The sequence below is a fragment of the Falco punctatus genome (genome assembly GCF_963210335.1).
Source record: "Falco punctatus genome assembly, chromosome: 2".
Lineage (NCBI taxonomy): Eukaryota > Metazoa > Chordata > Aves > Falconiformes > Falconidae > Falco > Falco punctatus.
Window position 1 is genome coordinate 21496895 of NC_137581.1, and position 27317 is coordinate 21524211.

At 35.7% G+C, this 27317-nt stretch overlaps 1 protein-coding gene across 3 annotated transcripts in view; it reads left to right on the top strand.

The window, feature by feature from the left end:
• Positions 1 to 27317, top strand: part of TNFRSF19 (TNF receptor superfamily member 19) — an 86445-nt gene that overhangs the window by 34867 nt on the left and 24261 nt on the right. For all 3 annotated transcript variants that reach the window (XM_080376366.1, XM_080376365.1, XM_080376367.1), the window contains 4 exons: positions 4079 to 4166; positions 5593 to 5703; positions 13844 to 14022; positions 17081 to 17166. In XM_080376366.1, coding sequence (XP_080232492.1) covers positions 4101 to 4166; positions 5593 to 5703; positions 13844 to 14022; positions 17081 to 17166 — 442 coding nt within the window. In that variant the 5' untranslated portion in view covers positions 4079 to 4100. The remainder of the gene's footprint in view (positions 1 to 4078; positions 4167 to 5592; positions 5704 to 13843; positions 14023 to 17080; positions 17167 to 27317) is intronic.

Here is a 27317-nt window from a genome sequence, read left to right on the forward strand (position 1 = left end):
GTAATGCCACTTGATACCAAGAGGGAACAGATTTGCCCAATGGCAACCTATTATGAAGTGCTGCAGTGTTGGCTTTTTGAGCAGGGCTTTTAACCAAACTGGAGATAGAAATGGGAAGTGAGCAGCTGGCACAAGTTGTCTCCTTTGGAACTAGTTTTCAAGACAAGGAGTTATTAATGTGCCGTAACTATTTGCATTATTTTTATCAAAATGTTGTCATGAAAAGGTAGATTTTTTTTTTGTACGATAATGTTTTTTTCTTGTTGTATACCATTAAATTTCTTTCTCATATGTTATAGCCAGTATATATTCTTTGGGTTTTTTTGGTAGGAACTGGGACAATAAGCACAATGATTGCATGATACAATACCACAGGCATTCCTACATGTCTGCTGAAATGATTTCAACATGTTTTGGTGCCACTAAACCCACTGAAGGTTAAGGCCATAGACCTGCAAGTTTATTTCTAAAGATGTATTGATTATAAAAGACAAGGTATCTAGAAGATACCTCATATGCTATTGTAGACCTAAAGCTATGAGATTTCATCATACATGGAATGATCAGCCAACAAATTGGGAGATAGTAAAACGTGTAGATGAGTTGGAGCAGTCTGTGATAGTTTGATGCCAGTTTCAAAGCATTAGATTTTGGAAATTTACCCTAGCTTTTGGAACTCCTGATGTTTGAAGGTATTGGATTTGGCAAGAGTGTTATAAAGGCAGTAGAATTACATAGAAAATATTTCACAGGTGCAATAAAATGTCCACACCTAAGTCAACAAACTGTGTTCACCGTGCTTCTCCATGTGCTTTCTGTGTTCTAAAAGTCTTTGAGGTACATGCTGTAAGATCATCATAACAGAAACAGCAACTCCAGAACTGAAATACAAGCTGTAAGCATGACCAACACCATTTGTAATACTGCTTGTTACTCTGTACTACCTTCTGTTAAGAATGGCATTTGTTTTTTAATCCAGTTGTGACTCCAGAATATTACAAACATAAAAATACATCATTAGCCTTGTTTCAATATTTGTTTTAATAAGTTGTTTACATGCTGATTTTTTTACAGTACTAAATCTTCATCTTACTGCATATTGGAAAAAATGTATAGGATGAATATTAGATTCATGTAGTGAAGCCACATAGTTTTATTGTAGTAATATGGGAAGTACTAAATCTGTTGGCCTCGTAATCAGGCTGTTCTTAATTTTCTTTATTTTTCTGTACTTCAGGTGACCTGTTTGGAAAAAATACAGGCTGTTTAGGTTATGTCACAGCTCCATGTTTTAGATCATTATGCTTAGTACAGCTCACCAATATTGTTTGTATCGACAATTCTACATGAAACTTGACAAAAATATACAGTTATTATGATGTTCAGTTTCATTTTGGGTATGTCACACATCTATTTTCAGAAGCAGAAGTAAATCTTAAAATTTGAAGTAAAACATACTTTTAATCTTCTAAAGAATCCTAGTGTTAAAATGCTGGTAGTATTATACAGATTATCATAATTGCATTGTAACTGCTATGCTTTATTTTTTTAAGAGTAATGTTATTAAGGAATATAATGACTATAAATGTATATGACCTGAAATAATCACTCGACATTCAGTTTTAAGCAATTCAGTTATATTTACAGCTTGATTTCACTTGGACACTTACATAAAGTTTTGCCTCCTGTGGCAATTAAGAACTATAAAGTGTTTATTTTTTTCCACTGAATACCATTATATGAAATTAACAAGTCAATGGAGATTTTTCTTCCAAAATTCTTTTGTTTCAGCATGATTCTTTGAATTAAAATTTAATCAGTTTATATTATTTATCTTTTAGATTTTCAGCTTTATTGTCTTCTCTGAATCAAGTGAAGTCAAGCTTGTTTTGCAGGACTGCTTTTCTGTAATACTATGTAGAGTTGTTTATTGTATTACTATGCTTAGTTCTTTTTTAATCTTTTCATAACATTAATGCTTTTGAATTTCTGTAGCATTCCAAACTGTATAAAAATTGAACAGCAGCTATCTTACATCTGTCTTGATACTTTTTTCCAAGGTTATTGAGGTGCAAAGTCTCACAGTTTTCTTGTCTGGTCTGTTTTTACTTAGCGTATCTTCAGTTACTATTCAGCCAGAAGATACATGATGGGTGTTTTTATCCTTCTTGTTTCTTTCCAAACATGGATGAGAAACATTTCTTGAAATTTGAGTTCCCTTAACAGTATTTTCACTGTCCACTGATTGGTTTTTAAAATTTATTGTCTTCAGTTTTCCATGTTTCTGTTTGTTCCACAGTACTTTTTGTGTCAAATTGCTCTATTGAGGTAATCCAAAATTATTTCTGAGACTTTCCTTTTTATCTTTCTCTGCTTCTCCCCTGCCACTCTGCCCGGACATAAAAAAGCAACCTATGTCAGTATGTATTTGTATTACTTGATGGTATGTCTTCTTTTTTACTCATGTTGACATGCATATAATCTGATAATTGTCATTGGCTCATTGACCATTACCATCACTAAGTGAGAAATAACCATAAAAATGTAATCTTGGCTTTCCTGTAGAGTGCTGCTTGACACACCTCTTTGCCTGTTCTGTTCTTCCTAGCAGACTTTAGCTGTTTTTACACTTTACACAATTTATCTTAAAAGATACCACTAGTGCCACTGAAGTTTACTGTCTTTGTACTAATTAGAATTTGTTAATTAGGGTACTCATGCAGTAACATGTGAAATTGTGTTAGTTATAGTTTATGCTCATTCTGGTCTATATTTAAGTGCATTATGCTTCTTAGAGTCCCATATTTCAAAGCATTTCACAACTGTTTTTAGTATTCTACTTTTCTTGTGTTTTGGGTTCCATCCTTTCATTTGTCAGTCGCTTCTACTCCTAAATGATAAAAATTACTTACTTTATCTTTAAAAAAAATGTAATTAAACATCAGTCATTAAGCCCTGAAGTAGGTCAGAGAAACATTATTTTTCATATCTGTCTGAAAGTAGCATTATATTACTGTCATCAGGTATGCAAATTAGGATCAGATGCAAATGGCATGTTATGTAAACTGGATTTATTTATTACTTTCTTGATACTGTTGCTATATAGTTTGGAATTCTGAAATAAGTTACACCTACATTTCCAGGTAACTGACAAAAAGTAAGAAACTAAAGATTAACACAAAGACTCAAATAAACAAAAGAAAAGTAAGCAGAGAAAAAATATTCTGTTGGCCGAGCACAATATTCTGAATGACTGTGGGGGTGTAGTTTGTTGATGTAATGATCAAAAAAAAAACTAATCCAAGTTAGAAATTCCTTTACATAACTGTTTCAAATGGTTCCCCTTCAGGTTTTTTTAATCATTTATTTGTTAGCACTCTTAAAAAATAATTAAGCAAGGCTTTATGGATTGTTCTTTCTTCTTTTTCTGAGATTATGATAAAAATTGTCTGAGGATGTGATTTGGTTATGCTGTTTGAAAAGTCTTCTGTAATAGCCTTTGCCTACCAGATCATAAGCAACCATGTTAACATATCTTTAGAAGTTAATCTCCCTTAGGTAAGTGATGGAAACAGATCCTGTGCATGCTTCTAGTTCTGCACTTCTGAAGTAGAAGGGGTTATCTTAGATGCTACGCAAACCCATTCTGCTCCACACTGTGACACAGAAGGAACATTCTCATGAGCAGATATGTCTTGGCAGATATGTGGCATGTTTGAGGAAACTGTCTGTTGGTCATGTACCTAGTTGGGCATCTAACAAGCAAAAAATATGTTAGGGTTGTTAGAGTTGCAAATGTTGATGTTCTCTAATCTAGACTGACAGCAATTTCTTCTTCTTTTGATAATTGAGGCTGTAGAAACTTTGTGTATATTGCCTTGTCTTCAAAAAAAGAACATGATTTTTAAAGTGTGTTTGTTGTTTAGCTTCCAGGAATCAATCTGAAATATTTTAATGGCATTAACAGAGCTGTATTTTGACAAACTGAATGGCATGAAGTGTTACGGACATATGACTTTTGCAATTTAAACACATTTGTAAAATATAGTAAATTTTTTCTTTTTTTTTTTTTTTTAAGGAGAAGGGTTTAATTGTAAGAAATGGATGCTAAAGGTTTACAAGGAGAAGATAAACTGAAGATGCTTATAATTTTGCTAGCATATTTGGTAAGTTTAAAATTATTTTTTTTTTCTTAGGTTGAATGTTGGAAAAATTATATTTGACACAGGAATGGTGTCTTTCATTTTACATGTCACTGCTAAAACTGAAAGTCTTAAACAGATACACACAGACAATTACATGTGCATTTAATCAATTTAAAAGTGAGTTTGGTTAACTGACTTGTATAATTTCTTGCTACTCCTCACATGCAATTAAAAAATTTTACCTTGAGAGCCTCTTCATGGAAGGAGGACTGGACTAGGACAGAAAATAAAGATGAATATAGTGCTATGAAGGTGATACTTCTCCACTTCAGAGAGGTGGCAGGAATTCTAGGCAATTTGCAGTGACCATCTCTTAGTACATTATGCTAGAGATAGCTCAGGAGTTTGGAGTCTTCAGTTTGTCAACAGAACATAGCATAGCACACGATTACATCACCTACTAAGTGTACTTTGACTCTGGCTTACAGAGACAAGCTGTAGAACTAAGGGTAATTAACACTTCATATCTATCAAAAGGCTTTGGTGTTTCTGAAAAGGCTAATACACAAAATAAGAATTTAGTAACAGTTGTGGAGAGCACTTTCTGTGATGGAAGCCTGCATAGAGACGTTTAATTTAAAATTCTATTGAGGGAGCTTACAGGGTTTGCTAATGTTTCCTGGGTAGGATTCCAGTGATTATACTGAGACTTTGCATGGCTGATATTACTGCTTATGGTACTTCTCATAACCCTAGTTTCTGGTTTGGTCAGGTAATGTACTTAAGTGCCTTTGAAGGCAGAAACTGGGTTCTTTCTCATTTGGCCCATTAAATATAAAGTCATAGGGCAATTTAGAATAGATAGTATTCATACAGATTGGTTTGGGTTTTTTTTAATTTCCAAAACATTTGAGTGACCTTTCAAAATCTCTAGATATTTATATTTAAAGGAATAGAATTTAACTTATTTTTTCAGTTGTGATAGCATCATTTAGGAAAATCAAAAATCACAAATAAATGAAATGGCAATATAATGTAGCTTATTGTCAGGAAGATTGTAGCTGTAGTCAGTGGTCATGTGCATTTTCGTAATGTTTACTACAGTGAGGAACTTAAACTCATGTTCAAACAATTAAGTGTGTTAACATTCTACAGGTGACAAATATCAAGCAGGTCATCTAAAACCTGAAATTATTACAAGTTACTATGTACTGACAAACTTTAAAATTCAGACCACTTACCCATATTTGGAGTGAGATGATTCATTTTCATTGCCATACTTAAAGTTTTTGATAATGCAGAAATATGTTTTTAAGATAGAATCATGGATTTATTTCTCAGATTTGGAGTTTATATAACTTATATGTTAGTAGCAAATTAATTACATTTTGATGAGGTGTGGTTTTGTGTTTTTGGGTTTGGTTTTTTTTTGTTTGTTTGTTTTAAGCTAAGTAGGGTAATTTGTGAGACTGGAGATTGCAGAGAGCAAGAATTCAGGGACCATGCTGGAAACTGTGTCCTCTGCAAACAATGTGGACCTGGAATGGAACTCTCAAAGGTAAGGAAATCATGCTTTCTAGAATTTACTTTGTTTCCAATAACTGCATTTATTTATGTGGCTAAAATAATAGACAGCTGTACCTATGTGGAAATTTTATTTATTATTAAATTCATTGTTTTGGTGGTTTAATGTCTTAAAGTGCCATGTTTTCTGGGGTTCTCTTAAATATAATGCTCAGTTCAGAAAGTAGTAATGCCATTAATAAAGTACGCAGTACCATTACATTACCATTACAAGATCTGGGTATGGACTCTCCAATTAAAATTGTGTTTTTTAAAGGTGAGTTTGTTCTACAAAGGGAGGAGAAAAAACCCTACAGTGAATTAAGACTGAATAACCTCACTGTGCAGAGGAGAGTTTGAAAAGTGAGTTTTAAACTAGTGATTGGTGCAGACCACTGAAATGGGGGAGCTTGATTTTTACAATGACAACATTCAGAATCCATTCTGGATTTTCTCTAGTGTCCGGCTACTATATCTACATCTTGCCCATTGTTAGAGTGTAAAACTGGTGGCCCAAGTGTAACTGTGCAGTCTGGTTGATAAATGATAGCTGGGAGCATAAAGCAAGACAGAAGTAGCTCTCCTGCCCTTTCCATTTAGAAGGGCAAACTCTGTTTTGTATTCTGAATGATAGTGTAAAAAGAATGATAAAGGTAGAATTTAGGGTTTTATTTAGGAGAAGTGAAATTTAATTTTCAGGGTTGCTTTTGTAGGCAAGTATGTTGTGTAGATCCAAGGGGAAATTAGAAATATTATTTTTGAAGATTTTTTTTAACGTTAAACATTACTAAGTCTGGTATGTATGTGTGTTTAAACAGGGAAAAATAAGCTTTCAGTTTGGGTTTTGTATTTCTTACTATATTCAGCTCTGATAAAAAGTACAAGTTAAGTAGTGAGGTTTGTGTGTGATTTGAAAACATCTACTGAAATAGTGGCACATTGTATCTCCAACCCCTGTAGCTAGTGTTCAGTGCATTAACAGAGATACTTAGTTTCACGCTTTAGTGAGGATTGCTTTCTGTGTTAGGCACTACTAGTTAAGGTTTAGTCATACAAACAGTGCTGTTTAAGTAGAGATCTAAAGATGACCAATGGTATGGACGTGGTTTTGTTTGGATGAGGGTTTTTTTTTTTTCAGATTGGCCTTAAATTGGAGGACTGAAAGGTTCTGAGGAGTGTTTAATACAGGAGCTGCCTGTAAATATGGCACTTTCTAAGAGTGGTCATACTAAAGCAGTATTATGTGCATTGATGTAGCATACTTACCTAGTTGGCAACTAACAAAAGCATAAAAACTAATACCCTAAGTAATTACACTTTCAGTTTAATAGAGTAATGCTCAAATAAAAAAGGGCAGTTCTAGTTTGCAGTAGTACACTATTCAAGTTACATTTTTACTTTATTTTTGTTTACAGTCTGATAGTCGTGATTCTTAGGACTAGTTTATCTGAAAATACGAAGGCTTAATTAATTTCAATGTAAGCAATTACTTCTCCCAGACACAAATAGGCTTTTAAATACTATTTTTTGCTACTACACTAGAACTCAAATATCTAAACAGATGTGTGTGTATATATAATTATTTTTACAACTATTAACTTGTTATAAATTTATAAAGTACTTTTAACATTTCCATCATAAGAAAGCATGCTTTGTTACTGTATCAACAACTTAAGTTACTCATATGACCTTTGTTGCTACAGCATGTGAGCATTTCATAATAACTTTTTAAGGGAAGTGCTGTTGCCTTTTCTTAATTTATACATGAGACACTAGCACCAAAATGAACTCTCCCGTTGTAATGCAGGAAGTTTTTGGTGGAACAGAGTAGACAGAGGTCACAGAGTGGAACAAGAGGATGGAGGCTTTCTCTTCACAAGGCGCTACATAGACAAGGCAAGGGGCAACAGGTACAAGTTGTACCAGGAGAGAGGTTTTATCTCTATATAATAAAGAAATTTTTTACAGTGAGAACAGTCAGTCGCTGGAACAGCCTCCCTAGGAATGTGGAAGAGTCCCCATCACTGGCAGTTTTTAGGATGAAGTTGGACAGGGTGCTAGATCATCTCAGCCCCCTGTCCCATGGAAGGCTGGACCAGATAATCTTTCAAGGTTCCTTCTGATTTGAGCTGTTCTGTGATTCTGCAATGAGCATTTCATTTTAGTTGCAAACTAATGCTCAGTCTATTGGATTGGACTGACCTTCCTGTCTGCATAGATAAGCAGCTTCAGACACCCTTTCTAGCATGAAACAAAAAAACCCAACAGAAAACCCCAGCCTTATTTCATGTAACTGGTTCCAAATCTAGACTATTCTTTTCAGCTTTTGCTGTTGCATTTTAGTGGAGCTCTCTTCTTCAAAAACCTTTTAAATGTAACTCTTTCTTCCTTAAAATAAGAAAAAATAGTACCATCTCAGCTTTTCCTTTCTGATTCTCTTATCAAATGTTCTAATAGCAGCACTGCAGATATTGCAGTAGCTTAGAACTAAAATCCATTGATCGCTTATGTTGATTGTATTTCTTGTAAAGTACTTTTAACATTGCCATAACATTGCTATCATAAGAAAGCATACTTTGTTACTGTATCAACAATTTAGCACTCATGGGAAAGGGAATGAAAGCTGCTTTTCCTGTTTGTTTACTTCTGTTTGTTCATTTAAAAAAAAATCTATATAGTCTTTTCATAAACATGTCCTTGGTAATGCTTGTGAAGCCTTTGAACCACTGAAATAGCTTGCTCTTGAGCATGTGGGGGTTTTGTTTGGCTTTTTTGAGGGGAGTATTTGTGGGTTTTTTCTTAAGCAGTGCTTTCTTCGGGGTTGGGAGACTAAAATGATTATATTGATTCAGAAGGAAGTGTTTGCTTCATGTGGCTCAGCATTATTTCTTATTAATGTAGTAGAAAACAAAGCCTAAACAACAAAGCAAGTTGTTTAATATCTTTCATTAAGTGACTTTGAGTTGCTAGTGCCTGAATGTGGCTTGATAGTAAAAGCCTTTTTTGTCCTGTCTTACCAGCAATGTGTTTCTGTAGAAATCAAACCTTATATGTGATTCAAATTTATAGAAAATCACAATTAATGCAGAAAAAATATGAACTGGGATAGTGTGCATTTCAGCCTTTTCCTGAAAGTGTTCCAGTACAGAAATGAGAATCCTTTCAGTCCTTTCACCGTAATTTGCTTTTATTAATGTTTGATAACTCTCTATAGCTTTCATGTATTTTTTTAATTTGTATGTGAAAAAGCAGTGTATTTCTCAGCTTCATCGAGCTTGAATTACAGTTAAAGTTCTGAGTTGCAATATTAGATTGTTTTATCAACAGATCAAATCTGAGGTTGTAGTTCAGAAATATGGAGATGACAGTTTTGGCAATAACAAGTTCTTCCCACAGTGCCCTAACTGTGTGTTATGCTGACACGGTAGATTTTTAAAGAATCAATGAACTGATCACATCTGACCTGGATCCGTGCAGTGGTTTAGATTTATAGCTCAGCCTCATGATCGGTTCTATCACTGCAGTTGAGGACAAGGTATGACAAGGAAGAAGCAGCAGAGGTGAAGGGGAGAGAGTGCCTTAAGCTAGCATTGCCACCAAATACATGGTGGCAAATACCGTCACCAAGAGGCAGCTGCTGTAAGGAGAGCCTGTGGGACAAGGGCAGCTTGATGATTGCTTAGGCAGGTTTATGTATCATAGGTTGCTTCCTTGCACCAGGTATACGATGAAGGAAGAGGAAACCTGCATTTGAAAGGACTTGAAAGGAAAAGGAATTCTGAATTTAACAGAATGGTACTGTTTGAAGCTACTCCTGAATGTAGCAGTCCTCATACAGAACATCAAAGCTGGTATGCTATGTCTGACATGCTGTCCCAGTGAAGTCACAGAGAGGAGCTGCTACCATATTTAGCAATCACTCTGCAACTTTTCAAAGCAAGAGAGCCGTTTCTGAGGAAGCCTGCCGTATTTCAGCTCAAGAGAGGCTAACGCTTGTTTGTGGGTCGGTCTGGTGGAGGCTGGAGCAGCTGCATGTAGGCATGTCAAATCTCACTCAGTAAGAATGAAACTTACTCTGACACTAACTTTGCACTTTGCCGTAGCAGCTAAATCTGACATGTTTACAGCACACTTGCAGCCTGTCCTGCTCAAAAAGTTCTGCTGATAGATCTGGCTGATTATTGGATTCTAGGTGAAGCTGATCCGCAGCCTCAGGTATTTTTGGAGGCTCAGACTCTGTGCTGTCTAACGCTGCTATATACTAAAAGTTACTACTAAAAACTCCATTTCCCAGCACCAGTGTAGTGCTGCAACCTGTTACATGACCTGACACACATTAAAAGTGTCTTAATGGCTGGAAGATTTTTTTTTTTTTTCTTGAGAATACCCAAATATTCTTGTAATCATCATAGCCTAAGTGGAACATCTCTGTGCTGTACTGTCTAGGGACTTATGTAGGTTGTGGATAATCAGTAAAAGAAGAAAGAAATTCTAAAATGTGCTTGCAGATTATGATCTTAATAATGCCTGAAAGCATTTTTAAAATGAAATTTGAGGTTATTTTAATTGAAAGAATGTTTTAACCCTAATTTACTGTTCTGCCTTGCATTCAACTTTTAGGGAAAACCCATACCACTTAATTCCATTACCCTTTATAGTCTGCTATACTTTTGGTCATTCTGTCTGAATCCGTGTTTGTATAGTATACGCAAAGAAAATGTTGACGCTGCCAAGGTAGTACTTTTAAGAGGTGTCTGTTACTATATGTTTTTAATATTTTTAGCTTGAAACTAAGTTATGAGTTTAACTAGTTTGCTACAGATTCCTAGGTGAATTTTGAGGATTTCTTAAAAATTAATTTCAATGCACTTTTCTAAATTAGCGTTTGGGTTTTCATGACTTGTACTGTGTATCATTTGAGAGGGAAATTTTTCATTAATGTTACCTGGTACCATTGATGGTAGGTAGCATTGAAAAGGGGAAGTGGAAAGGGTAGAGTGGGCCAAGTTTTCTTCATAGTACACTTCATAATAGGAGAACCAACTATAGTGTATATTTACATGCTTTTTTTTTCCTGCCCTGGCACAAAAATAAAAAAAACTTTTTTTGAAATCTAGCTATTTGAGTTTACAAGTTTTATTTTTCTTTTCTGCAGTCCTGAGGTGAACTGCCACAGGAGATGAACCCCCTCTTAAAAATCCGAGTGGGAGGATGGAAAGGGTGAGGGAAGTTGGGAACTGTTCAGGTTTCATCAGCTGTATAACTTGACAGCTTTGTAAATAGAGCACTGAGAAAACTGGTGCACATCAGTTTTGCACATGTACTGATAAAAGATGAACAGTCGCTTGTTTATATCTTTGGCCTGCTAAATTATAATATCCAAGATATCAAAGGGTTTGAATCCATAATCTAAATCATATACTTCAGTTTTGGGAATGTGGTTAATTATGAGTACACATCTGTTTGAAGTTCTGCCTGGTTTACAAGCTTAAATATTTATTTGCACCTGCCAGGCAGTTAACTACCACAACTACTACGTGAACATAAAAAGCACATACATGAAGTTGTAGTTGTTATGGATTATATCTGCGGAATTCCTGGCAAGGACTTAGAAGCCATCTTTGAAAAGACTAGAGACTGTAAATTCCTTGGGCAGAAGATCTCTTTATATTGCATCCACCTTTTTTATAGCTTTAAAGTAAACCATTCCACATTACAAAGGACCAGTAAGATATGTCCATGCATCCAACTACAGCAAAGCAGATCTGATAGAGCTAGAAACAATTTACTGGAGCTTTGGTAGTTTGGGACAGTGAGTTGAAGGCATTTAATTCTAACTTTATTTCCTGGTGGTTGCTTGTTTTTGATCAGAAACTTCAAAGGTAGTCTGGAAAGGGAAACTTATAATTAAGTTAATTTGAGCCTTATATTTGAAAGTTTACTAGGACTTGGGAGGGACTGATTCCAGGTGATTTATCAAAAGATCCGAATATACATGGTTTGACTGAGCTATATGATATATCCTATAACACTACTATTTGGATGATCTTAATAGAAAAAGTAAAAAGTAGGTGTTTAGACAGAATGTGTTAAGGAATGAGATTCAATGAAAAAGTTTATTTAGACTTAGGAAGAGCAAAAGCTTCTAACAGAAGTTAGTCTGGTTGCAGTCCCTGGTGGTAATCATGTAGTTTTTTATAAAATTTTACAGCTGCATGAATGAAATAGAGTGTAAAACTGAATATAGTTAAGATATTTTTAGGTGACATAAAATAGGACTACTAGAATCTCCACTGTTTTGGCACTGATTCCTAGCAGAAAGTGGTAGGTTTGACATAAAAAGGTAGAAAATGTTCTGTGTCTGAAGTAATTTAAAACAACATCCACAAAAAAAGTGCTTTTATCTCCTTTTGCCTACCAGCTTTATTAGGGTCAGTATCTCATGGGAGGACTGTGCTGTACAGTGTATGAAACTAGTATGTTTTTTTTGTTGTTGTTACTAACTGCAATGATTTGTCTGCTCCTTAATCTGAATAATAGTCAGTAGTAAGAAACTACAATTCAGCTAAAAGACAAAACAAAAATTAAAACCTATTTTTTAAATTCCTGGGTCTAGAGACAGAGATGACTTTTTTTAGTGTCTGTGGTTGCTTTCTTAGAATTGTTCATTTCCTGTGTACTTGAGTGCTTGTTCTGTTTCAGAGGACAGTAAAGATATTCTCAACATAAAGGAAAATTTCTTAGACTGTCCACTAAAAATGCATGTGAAGTTGTTTAATGTTACTTTGTCATTGCAAATTGGAGGCACTGTAAAATACATGTTGGCCAACTCAATCTCAGAGCTTGTCCCATAGATGTGCAAAACCTTGGAGAACCCTGAGTGCATTTCTAAGGTTCAAAGCTTTTTTATGCTGCATCAGATTTGCTTAGGTGGGTGACTTTAGACAAATCTGTTCATGTGTGCTGAACATGCATGAGTTGTGGAGGAAAGTGGTGGAAATCTTTCTTAAGTTGCCCCAGTTGAAGATTTCCTGCAGTTTTTCTACTGGGAGGATGCTTTAGTCTTCCACTGAGACCACATACTGGAGAAGGAGGTCCCCAGACTGTGCCTTTCCCACCTATTCCCTTCCCAGTAAGTCTTTTCCAGCAATTTGTTGTATTCCTCTTGCTGTATTGTGGTGTGCCACTAATGCACAAATCTAACTCCAAAGTACAAAAAAAAAAAAAAAAGCTATTCAGATGAGAAAAGGGAATAGCAACTCTTAGTAACTTGATAGGTCTAAGATAGTGACATAAAAATGAAATAGATTGATAGCTCTTGATAATGAGGTCATATAATTCAGTCCCCAAAGTATTACATGTTGTTGGGTGAAGCGTTTCTCTTTGCAGCCTGTCAGTTGCATTAGGTGTCCTTTTGCAAATTAATGGAAATAATTTCTTTAAACAGCTAAATTTGGGATAAATAACCAACCATAACAATACTCCTTGTATAGTAAAATATCAGGGCTCCCTGTGATCTGCAGAGCTATTGAACTTTTCCAACAGTTTAAGAACTGTTAGAACTGGAGCGGATTGAGTTTCTGAAATTCTTAGTGGCTGAGCAACGTTCCATGCCTAGCTGATGGTCATTAACCAGCTCTGTTTTATTTGGTAACAGAAATTCTAAGCCTTTGAAGATCAGTGCACTCTCTTCGGCAATTAACTTTGTTCACCTTAGCTATGAACCTTAATATCAAAGTGGTTCTTTGCTGTTTTTGTAACCGAGTAAGTGCCTTTATACTTCACTTGTCCCAGTTTCTGCACTTTCACATGACTGACCTAATTAAAAAACAGACAGCTCAATAATTCTACCATAAGCTAGTAATAATGAAGCTGTGGGAGTCCTTGAAGCCCTTTATCATTCAAATACACAGTGGTTTCATGAATAAAGTGGATGACTAAGTATTCCTTATAGAAGTAAGGGAGATTATTAGCAGTGGAAGACACATTTGAACTTGCTGAAAGGATGGCTTTTGTCTCTAGAAAGACCTACTCTCAGTAATAATTACACTAGGTCTTCATTTTATCCCAGCATTTTCTTCTTGTTCACGCTTTCCGTGACTGAATAGCTTGCTATTGCTTGTTAATCCCTACAGGAATGCGGCTTTGGATATGGGGAGGATGCACAGTGCATGACATGCCGGCCAAACAGATTCAAGGAAGACTGGGGCTTTCAGAAGTGCAAGCCTTGTCTGGATTGTGCATTAGTTAACCGGTTTCAGAAGGCCAACTGTTCTGCCACCAGCAATGCACTATGTGGAGACTGTTTGCCAGGGTAAGTCCATTTCTGAAGATGAGACTTGAACAGATTCAAAGTAATTTGCATTAACGTTTGCTTGTTCCATGTTTTCTGGATAAATGTTTGTATCTTTTATATACATATGAAGGTCCTAGGTTCTAATCTTGGCCTTGCCAACAATTTATAATCTGAGCACATAATTTCAGAATTGCAGTCTTAATTGTCTCATCTATAAACATGGTTTGATAATTACCTACTTGATCTATAAGAGTATTGTCTATACGGTGCCTGAGCAAAATATCTCAAAATGTTGAGTGTCCCTGGTAACTTACTTCATTGTTATAAAAAATTAAACATTTGAAAAAATAGACAGTTACTTCCTTGAAGGCTGATCGCATTATTTGCTTACTTTCCCCCCTTAGGTCAATGCCTAGTAATTCTCATGCGCATACATTTTTAGGTCAAAAGTACTGGCTGTGATTTACGCTCCTGAATTTCCTTCACCATGTTGGTAAATTCATAGAGCTTAGTTCTGGCTAAGAATCATAAATGGATCTGAAAGAATTGTTTTGGAAGAAATCATAACAGTGTGGAGACTCAGTGAAACTGCTGTTAAACATCAAGATCTGTTCTTAGTTTGCTGTCCAGTCATCCCAGATCTGTTACTAGTCATCTCTGTTTGTAGTATTAGGTGTTAAGATCTCTAAAAGGCTGTTCTTTACTTTGTGGCCAAGTTCCACTATTAAAAACACCTGCCATTAATTTGTTAGAAGGCATTTCTGATTTTTTTTAACTATGGATTGATAATTTAATTGAAAGGAATAAGTCATGAGAACTGATTTGCAGTTGTAACAGCCTTTGTATTTTGGGGATATATATTTCAGAGATGCTTAAAAGTTTATCCGTTTGTTTCCTATATATATATCTCAGCCACTTTATTTATTTTTATATACTTTTTGTTGAATACCAGCTATCAAATACCTGAATGCTGTTGACGCTCTGCAGTTATTCATCTCAAGCCAGAAGTGAGGTCTTGTCATTTAAAAACACTTAGTAAAGCTTTGGTAAACTAATGTTAGTTTAAGTCATGGTATAAGCAGGTACAGCCCCAGGCATTAGATATTACTCACAACCACTTTTCATACTACCGACAGCCACATGGTAGATTGATTTATGCCCTTCTTGCATATTAATACGTTACATATTGTAGGGCTCTTTGGCTGTCAGCAGGGAGAAGATTTTCTTCTTGTGGTGTAAACAAGCTAAATTTTGGAAGACAAGAAAGGAACAAAAAAGAAGCCAGAATAAAACATGAATTAAGGGTCTAAACTGGGGGATGTGGGAATGTGTCTCAGTATTCTGTTGTAGAATGTGTTCTAGATACGTGTTGAGTATGTGTTAAAATGAGAGCTGTTTCCACAATTTGCTTTTACTGGCAGCAAAGCTGGAAACATAGGGAGGGAGTCATGGCTAGTGGGGAGTCACAGGTCATCTTGTCTGGATGTTTTGGGGAACAGAACTGTAGAACATGCCACCACTCCTACCTGTCCTATCAGTTCAGATGCTGCCTAAGCGCATGGAGGACATAGCTAGCCAAACCAAATGGTTTAGCTAATGTATTACCTCTCAGCAATCATACTTATTTCTGTTTTGCGTGTGTTTCCAACATGCCATTCCCTTTTATTCAGCTTCAAAACACTACAGTGAGTATGTCAGCTAAAAACAAATATTAACACATTTGGTTCAGAGTAAATGATCGCAGTGGCCCCTTCAGTCTTAATAATCTGTTTCTGTTCACACTGTTAAAGCTTGAGTTTCTTGAGCAGCTGAAAAGCTGTTTGCTTTAGCTGTTACAGTCTTAAAATTTTAATGGAATTTGTAGTGTTAGTAATTTAACATCAGTAGAGTTAGTAACTTTTATTTAATGCGCTACTACCACTACAGAAAACACTTAATTCACATACTTATCTTGAACAGACCACAGCTGTTGATTCTAGCTTAGTACTAATGATTGGTTGAAAGACAGACCTAACTGATTAGGGAGCTGTTGTAGGTAAGTTCTTTAGAGGATGTCATACTCTCATACAAATTTGAAATACAACACTCTGAATTTTGGGGGTTTTGTCTGATGCTACTCTTGTTCCCTGGTTTAGGAATGTAGGCTTCTGCCTGTCACTGTAGTCAGTAAGCTCTTCAAACGTAAACTCAATAGTAAAGTTCTTGAAGGATCTTTAGAATAAAATGTCTCCTTGGATACAACAGTTGTTTTTCATACCTTGAAATGCTTTATATCTAGAATCTTTAAAGTATGCATTTAAGTGAGAAAATAGAAACAAAGTAGAGAATTGGGTAGTGTAGATTGGGACTTGTGGTCGGTTTGTTAATTTGCATTCACAGTCCATGCACCTTGTGATTTTGGTTGGTGGTGAGGATCTTCCTGGAGGAGAAGGATGGGTCAGAGAGAGATTGTTGGTTTGTTAAAATACAGTTCTGCAAATCCATTTTTATTGTTTTGCTGTTGTACAAAGCATTCAGAATAATCTTATTTTCTGAAGATTTTGTCATATGGCACACTAAGACTTTCTTGGGGGGTAGAAGTGATGCCCCAAGTGCATCAATGAGCCAATTTATGTCCTTTGTATACTGTTAGTGGTAATAATTATCTTTTAATATCTTGTTTCTTTTAGGAGAGCTATATAGATTTATCAGTTTGCTTATATTTTTAAAATGTTTAAAGAAGCTTGCATAATGTAAATTCATCATACTTGTCTTGTGTATTGTGATCTATGTGGAAGACAGGATATTGATTTTGGTCTGAAAGCTCCAGAATTGTTTATTTCTTATGTGAATGTAAGATTATAGTGACTATGCATTTGCACTAACAGATCTGGAATTTACTTTAATCAATTTACTTTAGATTTACTGCTGTACTATTAATACCTACTATATTTTTGTTTACTTTTATTTTCTTCTATTTCCTTCTATTTTCTGATAGCTTGCAGTTATAGAGGATTTTATTAAAACACTTGATTCATTTTGTGAGGAAAAATAATTGGTTTTGATAACGGATTTTTTTCATTCCTTTCTCTCCTAGATTTTATAGGAAGACCAAGCTTGGAGGCTTTCAAGACATGGAGTGTGTTCCTTGTGGTGATCCTCCTCCTCCCTATGAGCCTCACTGTAAGTGTTTTCTTCCTGTTGGAGTGGGATTAACTTCCTTGCTTCATGATGTTTTTGTTTTAACTTGAAAGCTTGGCAAAAATATGACAGTGACAGCTATGAAGAATCCTTTCAAAGGCTCACTTTCTTGTTAGTAAATGATTTTGTTAATATCTTTCAGCAGGTCCAGTGCTATAATTATTAAAAATGCACTCATACGACCTGTTACTTGAGGATAAACATTCCTGTCACACCATGTGTTTAGGTGACTCCACTTTGGATGTTGTCATTTTAATTTTAATTTCTGGTTTTGTTAATGCCAAAAGAAAGGCAGTCTTCCTAGACCCTAATAGGTATCTGAGTACAAATTCTTCCCTGACACTCAAATGGGGTAGTTTGTTGATACCTTTAAAAAACTTTCGTACTAAGATTACAGTGAGAGAGAATGTAGATAAATGTCTTTATAGTACTATATACATTAAAAAGGAAATAAGTAATAAGTTAGTATGTGTTTTACCAATGGGAGCATTATAATCTCTTCAAAAGGAGAGAGACTCTTTCATTTTGCAACAAATCCTTTTTACTACTCCTTCCAAGACTTCGTGAATTAAAAATTTGGTGGGATATAGACCATCAACAAAGGAGTGAATTATTCTTGTTGCGTTTATTGCTGTCTGCTTTCTAATATGAAAAATAAAAATGATTCAACATAATCTCGTGGAAAACCTTGGGGTTACTTGTTTGTTTTCTGTAACTGGGAATCTATGTTTTTGGAGTTCTTTTGCCCTATTGCAAACAGAAACAATTGTTTATAGAAGGAATGAATTGTGAAGTTCCTGAAATGCTTCATGCTACTTCATAATAAACAGTGTGTCCTTATTAAGTCTTTCTTTTCTAATTGTGCTAAATTAAAATATAACCAAGTATATGCTATTGTCATTCAAATCACACATTTAAAGAGTTTTCTGTTGTATTGAATTTGATGAAATAAGGATTTTTCAGCATTTCATATATTTCTTAGTTGTTTTTCAAATGAGCCAAAAATTCCTTGTTTTGCTTCCATTCTAGCTTTAGCGCTTTTGGGGGATTAAACTTACAAAACCAGATTCTCAGACAGTATCTTTACTATTAAAAGTTTTTATAAATGTGACTTCCCGTCTATTACGGTTTCAGAGAATTTCATTATATATATCTGAATCAGAATACTTTAGTTTTTACTAAAGATTGCAACATTGAAAACTAGTAAATCAGAATTCTATAAAATAAGTCGAGTAAGTCAAATAATTTGCAGTGTTTGCAGCAGTAACTGGCCCATGAGTAATATCAGGCTAGAAAGGAAATTCAACTATTTTTGTAGTGTAGGCAACATAGCATCTTGTAAGATCTTAGAGTATGTTCTTGATAGCAAACACTGTGGGGTTTGATGCCAAGAATAAAATGCTGATCTTGGTTTACTGGAGCAAATAACTTCAGATTCAATGAGTTGCAGAAGGTATTTCTAGACAGAGTTTGAGCCAAAACAGGCAATTTCATATGTACATTTGTTTTAATCCCCCCAATTGTTCAGGTTAAGTGTTATCCCCTTCATTTGTTTTTACACTTTTTATCTACAAAAAAAGGTAGTGAAATCCAAAGTGCAACAGTATTATTCTGATCCAGGATCTTTTTACTCATAAAGTCATTTTAGGCATTTTTTTCCTCTTTTCCTCTTTGTTCTCTTCTAAGAAAGCATGCTATCCAAATGTGAATTCTGCTCTCTGGCTGAGTCAAAGACGGGGAGGAAGAAACTACCTCCCTTATCTTTCTGCTTTGACTGTAACTAGTAACTCATATACCTCCTTCTTTTCCAAAGTCACAAATTTTGATTTTTAAAAGATGGTGAAAGAATGGTTACCAAATCTTCTGAAATAACTAAGAATTGTTTAGTTTGTAGTGATTCGGTTCTTGTAATTGAGTCTAAGCTTGGATCCTAAATTGAACAATTGGGAAGCTGCTGCTGATTTTAAGTGGACAACAGACAACCCCATGGAGAAGAGCATTTTCTCTTGCACAAGCTGCAACAGTAAAACCAGCTCAGAGACTTTTTTTTGTTCCCTAATCTCATGGCAGTGACAAACACTTTGACTAAATTACAGAAGTGTTAACAGTTGCTTGGTTTTCATATTTCTGGTGGCAAGGTTGTGAGAATTGGCAAGTATTTCCAGCTTTTACAGCAGCAATAATAAGTTCAAAATCATTAAAATTTTCTTTATTTACATGCTAACTGACCATTAATATCTTAAACAATGGAACTGCTGCCATGAAGTACGTTTACTGTATGTCAGTGTGGTTTTCAGGGAGCTTTTGTATATTGGTTCTTCAGGTCTCAAAAACAAGCTGTTTCAGTTTAGGGGAGAGTACTTGCCTTCCTCAGAGCAGCCTAGGAAGTTATTCCTACAATAGTAGGTCAATTAACTTAAATCTGTTTGAGTTTTACTTATTGTCAAGTAGGTGGAAATATCTCAGTTTTAAGACCAAGGCAAAAACCCATGGTTCTACAAAGAAGTGTAAATAACGGTGTGTGAAAGCAAGCTTTTTCCACCTAATGCTGAAAACGTTTGCTCTTTATTTCAGCAATGAATGCATTTTGATAGTTAAGATGTTTAAGACTGCATTACTTGCAGTTAAATGGAGACAGACCATTAGGTGTATGGGGCAGGTTCTCAATGATAGAGAGCTGAGTTCTAACTCTCTGCCTTTTTTTATCCTCCTTTCTTTCCACTGTGAAACAGAAAGTCAAATATTAGTGCAGCTAACTCTTATATTACAGATGAAAAGGAAAAGTTTAAATGTCCTGTTTCAATGAATGAATTGTCCTGTGAAGTGTGTGGCAATCTTTTGTTTGCTTAAGAATATTACCATAAGGGAACAAAGGCTCACAGCCACCTACCTGGACTAAAGGCTCATGTTAATGCTGAGACATGGATCAAGTTCTTTCAGCACTAGTAGCAGTTGATTATTACCCGGTTAGCTATAAATCTAAATACTTGCTTTTATCTTCTTTCTTTCTGTAGACATTTTAAAACAGATCTGGTTTAAATATTTACTCATGAAGAAATGAGTTTGTGAATTGCTAGAGGCAAAGTTGAAAGGATTCTATAATGAACAAGTAAAGAGAGTATTAGAGGCCAGGAGAATTGCTATCACCTTTGTGTAAACTTTAAAGGGGACACAATGACTTATGTGTGTTCTTAGGATGTCAAAAAATTAAACACACAATGATACAGTTATATTTCAATTTGCTTAGTTCAGGTAAATAAACTGTAAATACCAATCATATATATAGGGTCAGCATCTAAACATTAGATTAGAAATAAAAGCATGGTTTTAAAATTACTCTTTATGTTCACTTTGTAAAGTGAAGACATTTTTCTCACTTGAAGACTGTTTTTTTTTCTCAACTGAATGACAGAAAAGGACTCTTTTGAACAGGGAACCAGAGTGAAAATCCAATCAATCAAAGATGTAGTTTCTGCAATGGAACATAGCAGACTGGTATCTGTCCAGCAGAGAAACAGTGATGTACATACAATTCAATGATGCTTTTTTCTCAGCACCAATTTAGGCTTGCCGAGTTCACTCTCCTCTGTTCAGGACAGTGTTGTGCTGTCCCAATGGTTATGCTTAAACTGTTAATGAAACTGTTCAGTAAGCTAGATTGTGAATCTGTCCATGATACAAAAAGATTTAAAGTAATGCCCTTCTTAAAATTGTTTTTAAATCTAATGAGTTTGTTAACCCCAAAACACATGTGGTGGCACAAGTGAAGGAGAGACGTGGGAAAGGCTGGGATAAGGAGCAGAAGATTTTTCCAGATACCATTGCTTTCTTTGAGCAAGCATTCTTTTTTCAGCTCATCTGCCTTAGCAAATAAACAAAAAACATTACAAACCATATTCCTTATCTCCTTTTGAAGATAAGGAAATGACAGATTAAAAATGAGGCAAGAGAATTATTTTATCAGCTTGACTTTGTTGGCTCTTCCTAACCAGTGTTTCCTGCTGTATTATTAAATTCAAAATACAGAACAGCATTAGAGTCACCAGAATCCTTTAGCCTCTGGACAGTCTTTCTACTAAGCAGAAGAACCTGCGACCTTGAACTTTTTCAAGTTATATTGAAAAAAAATAGCTCCTAGTACTTCCGCTTTACTGTTCCTTTCTGGATCAATCTACAGTCAGCGGTGTTCCACTGTTACGTGCAAATTCAGTCTGGAATTGGACTGTATGAACAGTTACTTTGGAATAAATTGTGAGAGTCAAGGAAGAGAGGAAATGAACACCTAGCTGCCAAGAGCATTTTACAGCCAAACTACCACCAAAGGAACAGCCTTGTCCTTCTTTATTTTTGTAATTAGCTGCACTATAATTTTTTTAAAATAACCTTTTGCACAGTAAAATATTGCACAGTATGTCCAGCCAAACTTACTTTTCCTTCTCCAGGACTACTACTGCTTGTCTTCATGACATAAAGCAAGGAGCATGGGAAGCTGGGGTGGGACAGGATGGGGGCGGGCTATCATTCTGTGTGGGGCTTGGGAAACTAGCCTCTACAAGTTTCAGGAAATAAATGCGTTCTTTGCTTCAATGAAGCAGAAATGTTTTGTTGATGAAGTCACAGAAGTGGAAGTATCTACAGTTTGATTTTACCATCATGTGTATTTGACATAAAACTGCACTTGGATCTGAAATTGCTACTTTTTTTTCCCTGATCTGTATTTCGAGATACTGGTTTCAGTGATTGTAGTTTCAAATGCAAAAAATATCTTGAACTAGAAAATAAGCAGTTTTTACTAAGATGAGGAATTAAAGTAAAGATTATGGCTTATTGAGATTAAATAGATATCACAGAGCATAGTGAAAACATTACATTTCCGTGTGAGGCGTCTGTATCACGCCTGCTTTAAATTTTGTTTCTTTAAGGAACTTCTACAACATTTTGATGACCTCCGCTAAGACTGATTGCAAAGCTCCCTTTACAGTTTTCTCCTGTAGATATATTTTTTTTTATTAGTGTGCTTCTGTATGTTTGCGGAATTGTTTTTCTGAGAAGTAAACGTAAGTGTCCTAAACTGCAGCTGAGTTTCACTCTTGATATCTACAAGGTATGTTGTTACAGTAATGGAAGGTGCTGGTAAGGGGTGAAGTCTGGTAGTATTTCCTTCTTCCTGGTGTTAAAAGTAGCTAGTATAGGAAAAGTAAGATTTGGTACAAATCTACTTCTTTACATTTACAAGATTAGGATCTGTGATTTAGCAAACATTCATGTGATTATAGTGGGTATAGGGTATGTAAGGACTACACTTCAGAACAAAGAGGATAAAAAGCTAGAAATCACAGGCTGGAGGGGGTATTTGTAGGGTGACAGAGTACGCGATGAACTGTAAGTGGGGCTGGAAGCCTGCTGGCTATATGTGTGTTCTGTAAAACACAGAGAAAAATTCCCACTGTCTCAGCTTTGCTGGAGTTTCTTACGTTACTTCATTAAACATAAATAAGCATTTTAACTTGAGAGTAATTTTTGGGTGACGTTTAATTCCTTGTTAGTTCCTCTGTTTACATAGCAGAATTTCAATTTACTTGTATCGCTTTCTTCTGTTTACAGAATTTTGTGATTTGAAAGCTGTCAGACACCAGATGATGTTTTTCCAGTTATTAAGTTTTTCTGTAATATTGTTTTGGTTGCTTTATACAGTAAACTTCGTCTTACTAATGCAAAGCAGCCTTTGAAATTAGTCTGCTTATGTGCATATGAGGCAACTGGCAGCTGAAAGTGTGTAACAAGTGAAATCATTCTTAATTATTTGGTTCCATTCCAACATACATGTCCACCTTATTTCAGTATTTTTTTCTTATTTGGGGTTACCTAACAGCATCTCTCATAATTCTCTTTCTCATGTTGTACACTGATAGAAAGCAGCTGGAATATTGTATAAACCTTTCACAAAAGTTATAAGCATTGATGCTAATCTAAGTACAGCTAATAACATCACTAGCTTATAAATGTCAGTACTATTTTTTATTACAGACACATTAGCTTTCCATTATCTCATAACTGAAATGCACAATTTTGTAAAAATGTAGTAAGTCAGTCTGATATTTTCCATATGTGACCTGATGGTAGAGTAACTTATCTTCAGGAAGTCTGAAACAAATTTGACTAGGTGTTTCAGAGAGATGAGAATTGCTATTCATGTCTTACAAAGTTTTACTACAGTTTCATTTCTTTCGCTCATCATACATCAAAGACAGTTAACCTAGAAAACATTTATGTTTTCTGTTCCTTGTTGTTGGTAATTGTGATGCTTCTGACCCACTGGGAGAAGAGTCACGTATGACTTGGAGCCAGACAGCTCTTTTTCTTCCTGTTCTGACTTTACATGCAGGGCTCCCCTCCTAAAACAAAAAGTTGCAAATGAAGAGGGGGCAGATTTTTCTTGCTTTTAATAACAGAGATGTTGCCACTGAAATTAGTTATAACAGTTCTGAAACGTTACTTAATGGAGAGGAAATATAAATTCATTGCATAGTTTAATTGTGTTCCAAAACGTTCTTGCCTAGCTCAGAGAATAGCCTATTTTTGCATACTCATTCCCAACTTACTTTCACTAACACCTGTTCTCTGTACCTGTCATTTCTGTGCACCTGTATCTATAGAATTACTTCATTATGTAGCTTGTTATCACTAAATACTTATTAGAGTTAGTAGACAGAACTACTCAAAGTGTGTCCCTCATTTCCATCCATTATCCCTTCTATTCCTCTTCTTCCACAGAAGGAGATGTGGAGTGTGCCAAAACACAATGGGGGAGGGAGAAAACCCCCCCACCCCACCCCCCTACATTATTCCATAGAAGAAAATTTAACATAAAAATGTTGAAATAACATTGCAAGGAAGTGCTACTCCCAAACCCAACAGAAACTAGCTAGAAAAGTAGCTAGCCACTTTACCAAGGAATCAAAATTGGGAAGTCAAAGCTCTCGGGGCTTCCAGTCAGTCTAAACTGTTAGACTTTCGTCTGCTTTCTTGCACTATCTTTAAATATTTTGTTCTATGCAGTGTACTTTTTCCAGAGAAAAATTTGTTTTATCATAAAGATTTTTAATCATGTGTAATATAGCTTTGTGCTGCAAAATAGTAGGCAAGGGCTGTTCTAGTGAATTGATTCACTTAATAGCAACTTCTGCAGAACAGAAGCACTCAGTATAGCATGTCTGCTTTGTTATGAAAGATTTATTATTTGGGTCTATATTAAAAGGATAGTAACCTAAACAACTTTACTAATCCTAATGAGCATTTGAAACTTTCTGATGATTGAAGCTCTTACAACGACAGGGAGCAGGGTCACTTACTCTGTGCCTGCTACCTCAAATTTAACTTTAAGGTTTCTTTGCACAGTTAATCTTTTTTTTTTTTTTTTTTTTTTTTTTCCATAAAGTGTGTGGTGGGTTGACCTTGGCTGGATGCTGAGTGCCCACCAAGCTGCTCTCACTCACCTCCTCAGCAGTATGGGGTGGTGGTGGGTGGAAATAAGATGGAAAAAAACCCTTGTGGGCCAAGATAATGGCAGTTTAATAAGCAACAGAAAAAGTTGCACACACAAAAATGAAGGAAAACAACATATGTTATTCGCTACTTCCCATCAGCAGATGATGTTCAGCCACTTCTGAGGAAGCAGGGCTTCTGTACATGTAGCAGTCACTCCAGAAGACAGATATCATGAATAAGAATGCCCTCCCTTCTTCCTTCTTTCTCTTAGCTTTTATACCTGAGCAGACATCATATGGTATGGAATATCCCTTTGGTCACTTTGGGTCAGCTCTCCTGGCTGTGTCCCCTTCTAAGATCTTGCCCACCCCAAGCCTACTGGTGGGCTGGAAGGTTGGAGGGTCAGCAGTAGACAAAACCCTGGTGTGTTATCACCACCTTCATAGCTGCTAATACAAGCACAGTGCTATGAGGGCTGCTACAGGGCTCAGCCAGACCCAATACAGGGTCTGTGTCAAGTAGCCTAGTTCAAACTACAAACTAGAAAACTTGTCTAGCAGAGAATGCTTCAGAAATACGCATACTATAGGCAGCATTAGCCTTGTCAAGTATTTAGAAGTCCTTAAGGCTTAAATATCTGAATAGGCCCAGAATCCTGACTCTAAAATTGCATCACAACTGGCCTGCTTGACAGCTGCCTAATTGTGCAAACACTTCAAAACCTAAGGCACCTACAACCATTCATAGACAGTGGTCTCCGTGAGTGTTCCACTGATGTGGGTCCAGGTGGCATGGACACGTTGCAGCTTTAGATGAGGCAAAAAGGATTGGGGTTCACTTGCTTTCCCCTGACTGCTGTGGAAGGAAATGCCTACGCATGGACTGGGCAGGATGCTTGCAATAGGTGCCGAATTGGAGAATACAAACCCCATTCTATGTCAGCAGTTGATCCAATAGGTAATGGGATTAGAATTTAAGGAGGCACTTGTGAAGTTCTATGTACTTTTCAGTGGTCATCCCACAACTTTTGCGACACTGAGCAGCTGTGTGCCCAGCTGTTTAGCGCTGCGGGACCTGTGCCTATTTGTGATCCTAGTTTCATGCCTTATCAAATAAGCCTGAATACAGCTCAATTGTTCTAAGGTAGCTTCTTAAGATAATTACATTGTTCGTAATTATCTCATTCTGACTGCAATCACAGTGACAGTTAAATAATAAATTTCAGTTTAATACTCAAGTGTTTCAAAAAGAGAGGAAACGTTTATCTGCTATCTTTGCTGTTTGGATACGCTACTGAAAATATACCAGTAAGACTATTCTTTTACTGAATAAAATTTGTTTAAATACTGAAGAATTTGAGTTGTATTTTTGAAGTAAAGCTTAAGCTGTAAATTAGTGAATTTTCATTTAAATTATTACCTGTTTATTCAACCAAACTTTCCTCCCTACTTCCTGCTTTATGTGTTTGTGTGAAGTACAGGTGATTGGGTCAGGCTTTCTATTTCAATTACTCTGTTCTTTAATCTCAAATAATGGCCAGTCCTCCCTTTTGTTTCTCACTACCTTTGTATTAGTAGATGCATCGAGACTGACCTGCACATCCTAGAGGAGGTCTGCTGGTAACATCCAATGGAACTGTAAAAAGTTGAGTGTAGTTCTCTGAAGGCTTTGCAAAATTTAGCAAAAATCAATGCATACCAAAAAAAAAGGAAGAAAAACTTAAACAGACAAAAGGTTTACCTCTGTCTCCACCCCGCAACCCCCAGTAAAAAGTATCATCAACAGGAAGGAAAGTATGCCATAGTTTTCCAGAAAATGGTTTATGAGTAATGGGATGAAACTTTGTAGTTGTAAATTCATGTGGAGCATCAGGAATACATTCTAAAATAAGATTTATTGAACCAAAAAAGTTTAATGCACTGGTTTATGCACTATAATGAGTAATCCTCTGCATCAGGAAATGAATCTGCACAAAAGAATCATTGAAAAACATTTCTGCTGTTTTAACTGGTATGGGTTTTGTACCTTTTCATTCAGAAAAGTGTTGTCTTTGTTTCTTTCCTTGATTGTAATTGTAGTTGTACTTCTGTAATGAAAATATTTTCTGAGCAGCTGTAAAAACACAAAATGTTCTTGAGATACAAATACATATTTCTGTGGCGTATGCAAGACCAAGTGATGGTTCAGTAACATAGACTTTACAGTAGCAGAGCAAAGTCAAACAAAACTTGGATTGAATGCGTATTTCTTGCTAGTATGTTTTTTTTTTCTGGAGGCTGTACAGAAGGATGTGCTTTGAATCCCCCTTTTCTCTGTGTCGTTTTTCAAGGAAATTGTTAAACCTTTTCTTTTATTACATATGGTAATTATAGTGTGTGAGTTTTCTGTAGGCAAAACATGGCTTGTTAGATTGATTTCACACACGTTGCCATAATAAAGGCTGTGTGAGATGGATTGTGAAACTTTTTTCTGGATCAACATGTAGATAGAAAGTTCCACAGTGAAGAGGTTTTTGAATGCATAATTTTTCTGATTGAGGTGGCACTTAGTGGAAGAAGGAAGTCCAAACTGATGCACCAACAGTGAAAACCATCCATCTTCCAGTAAATAAACAATATTGTAACCTGACTTTGTCTTGCAAAAGT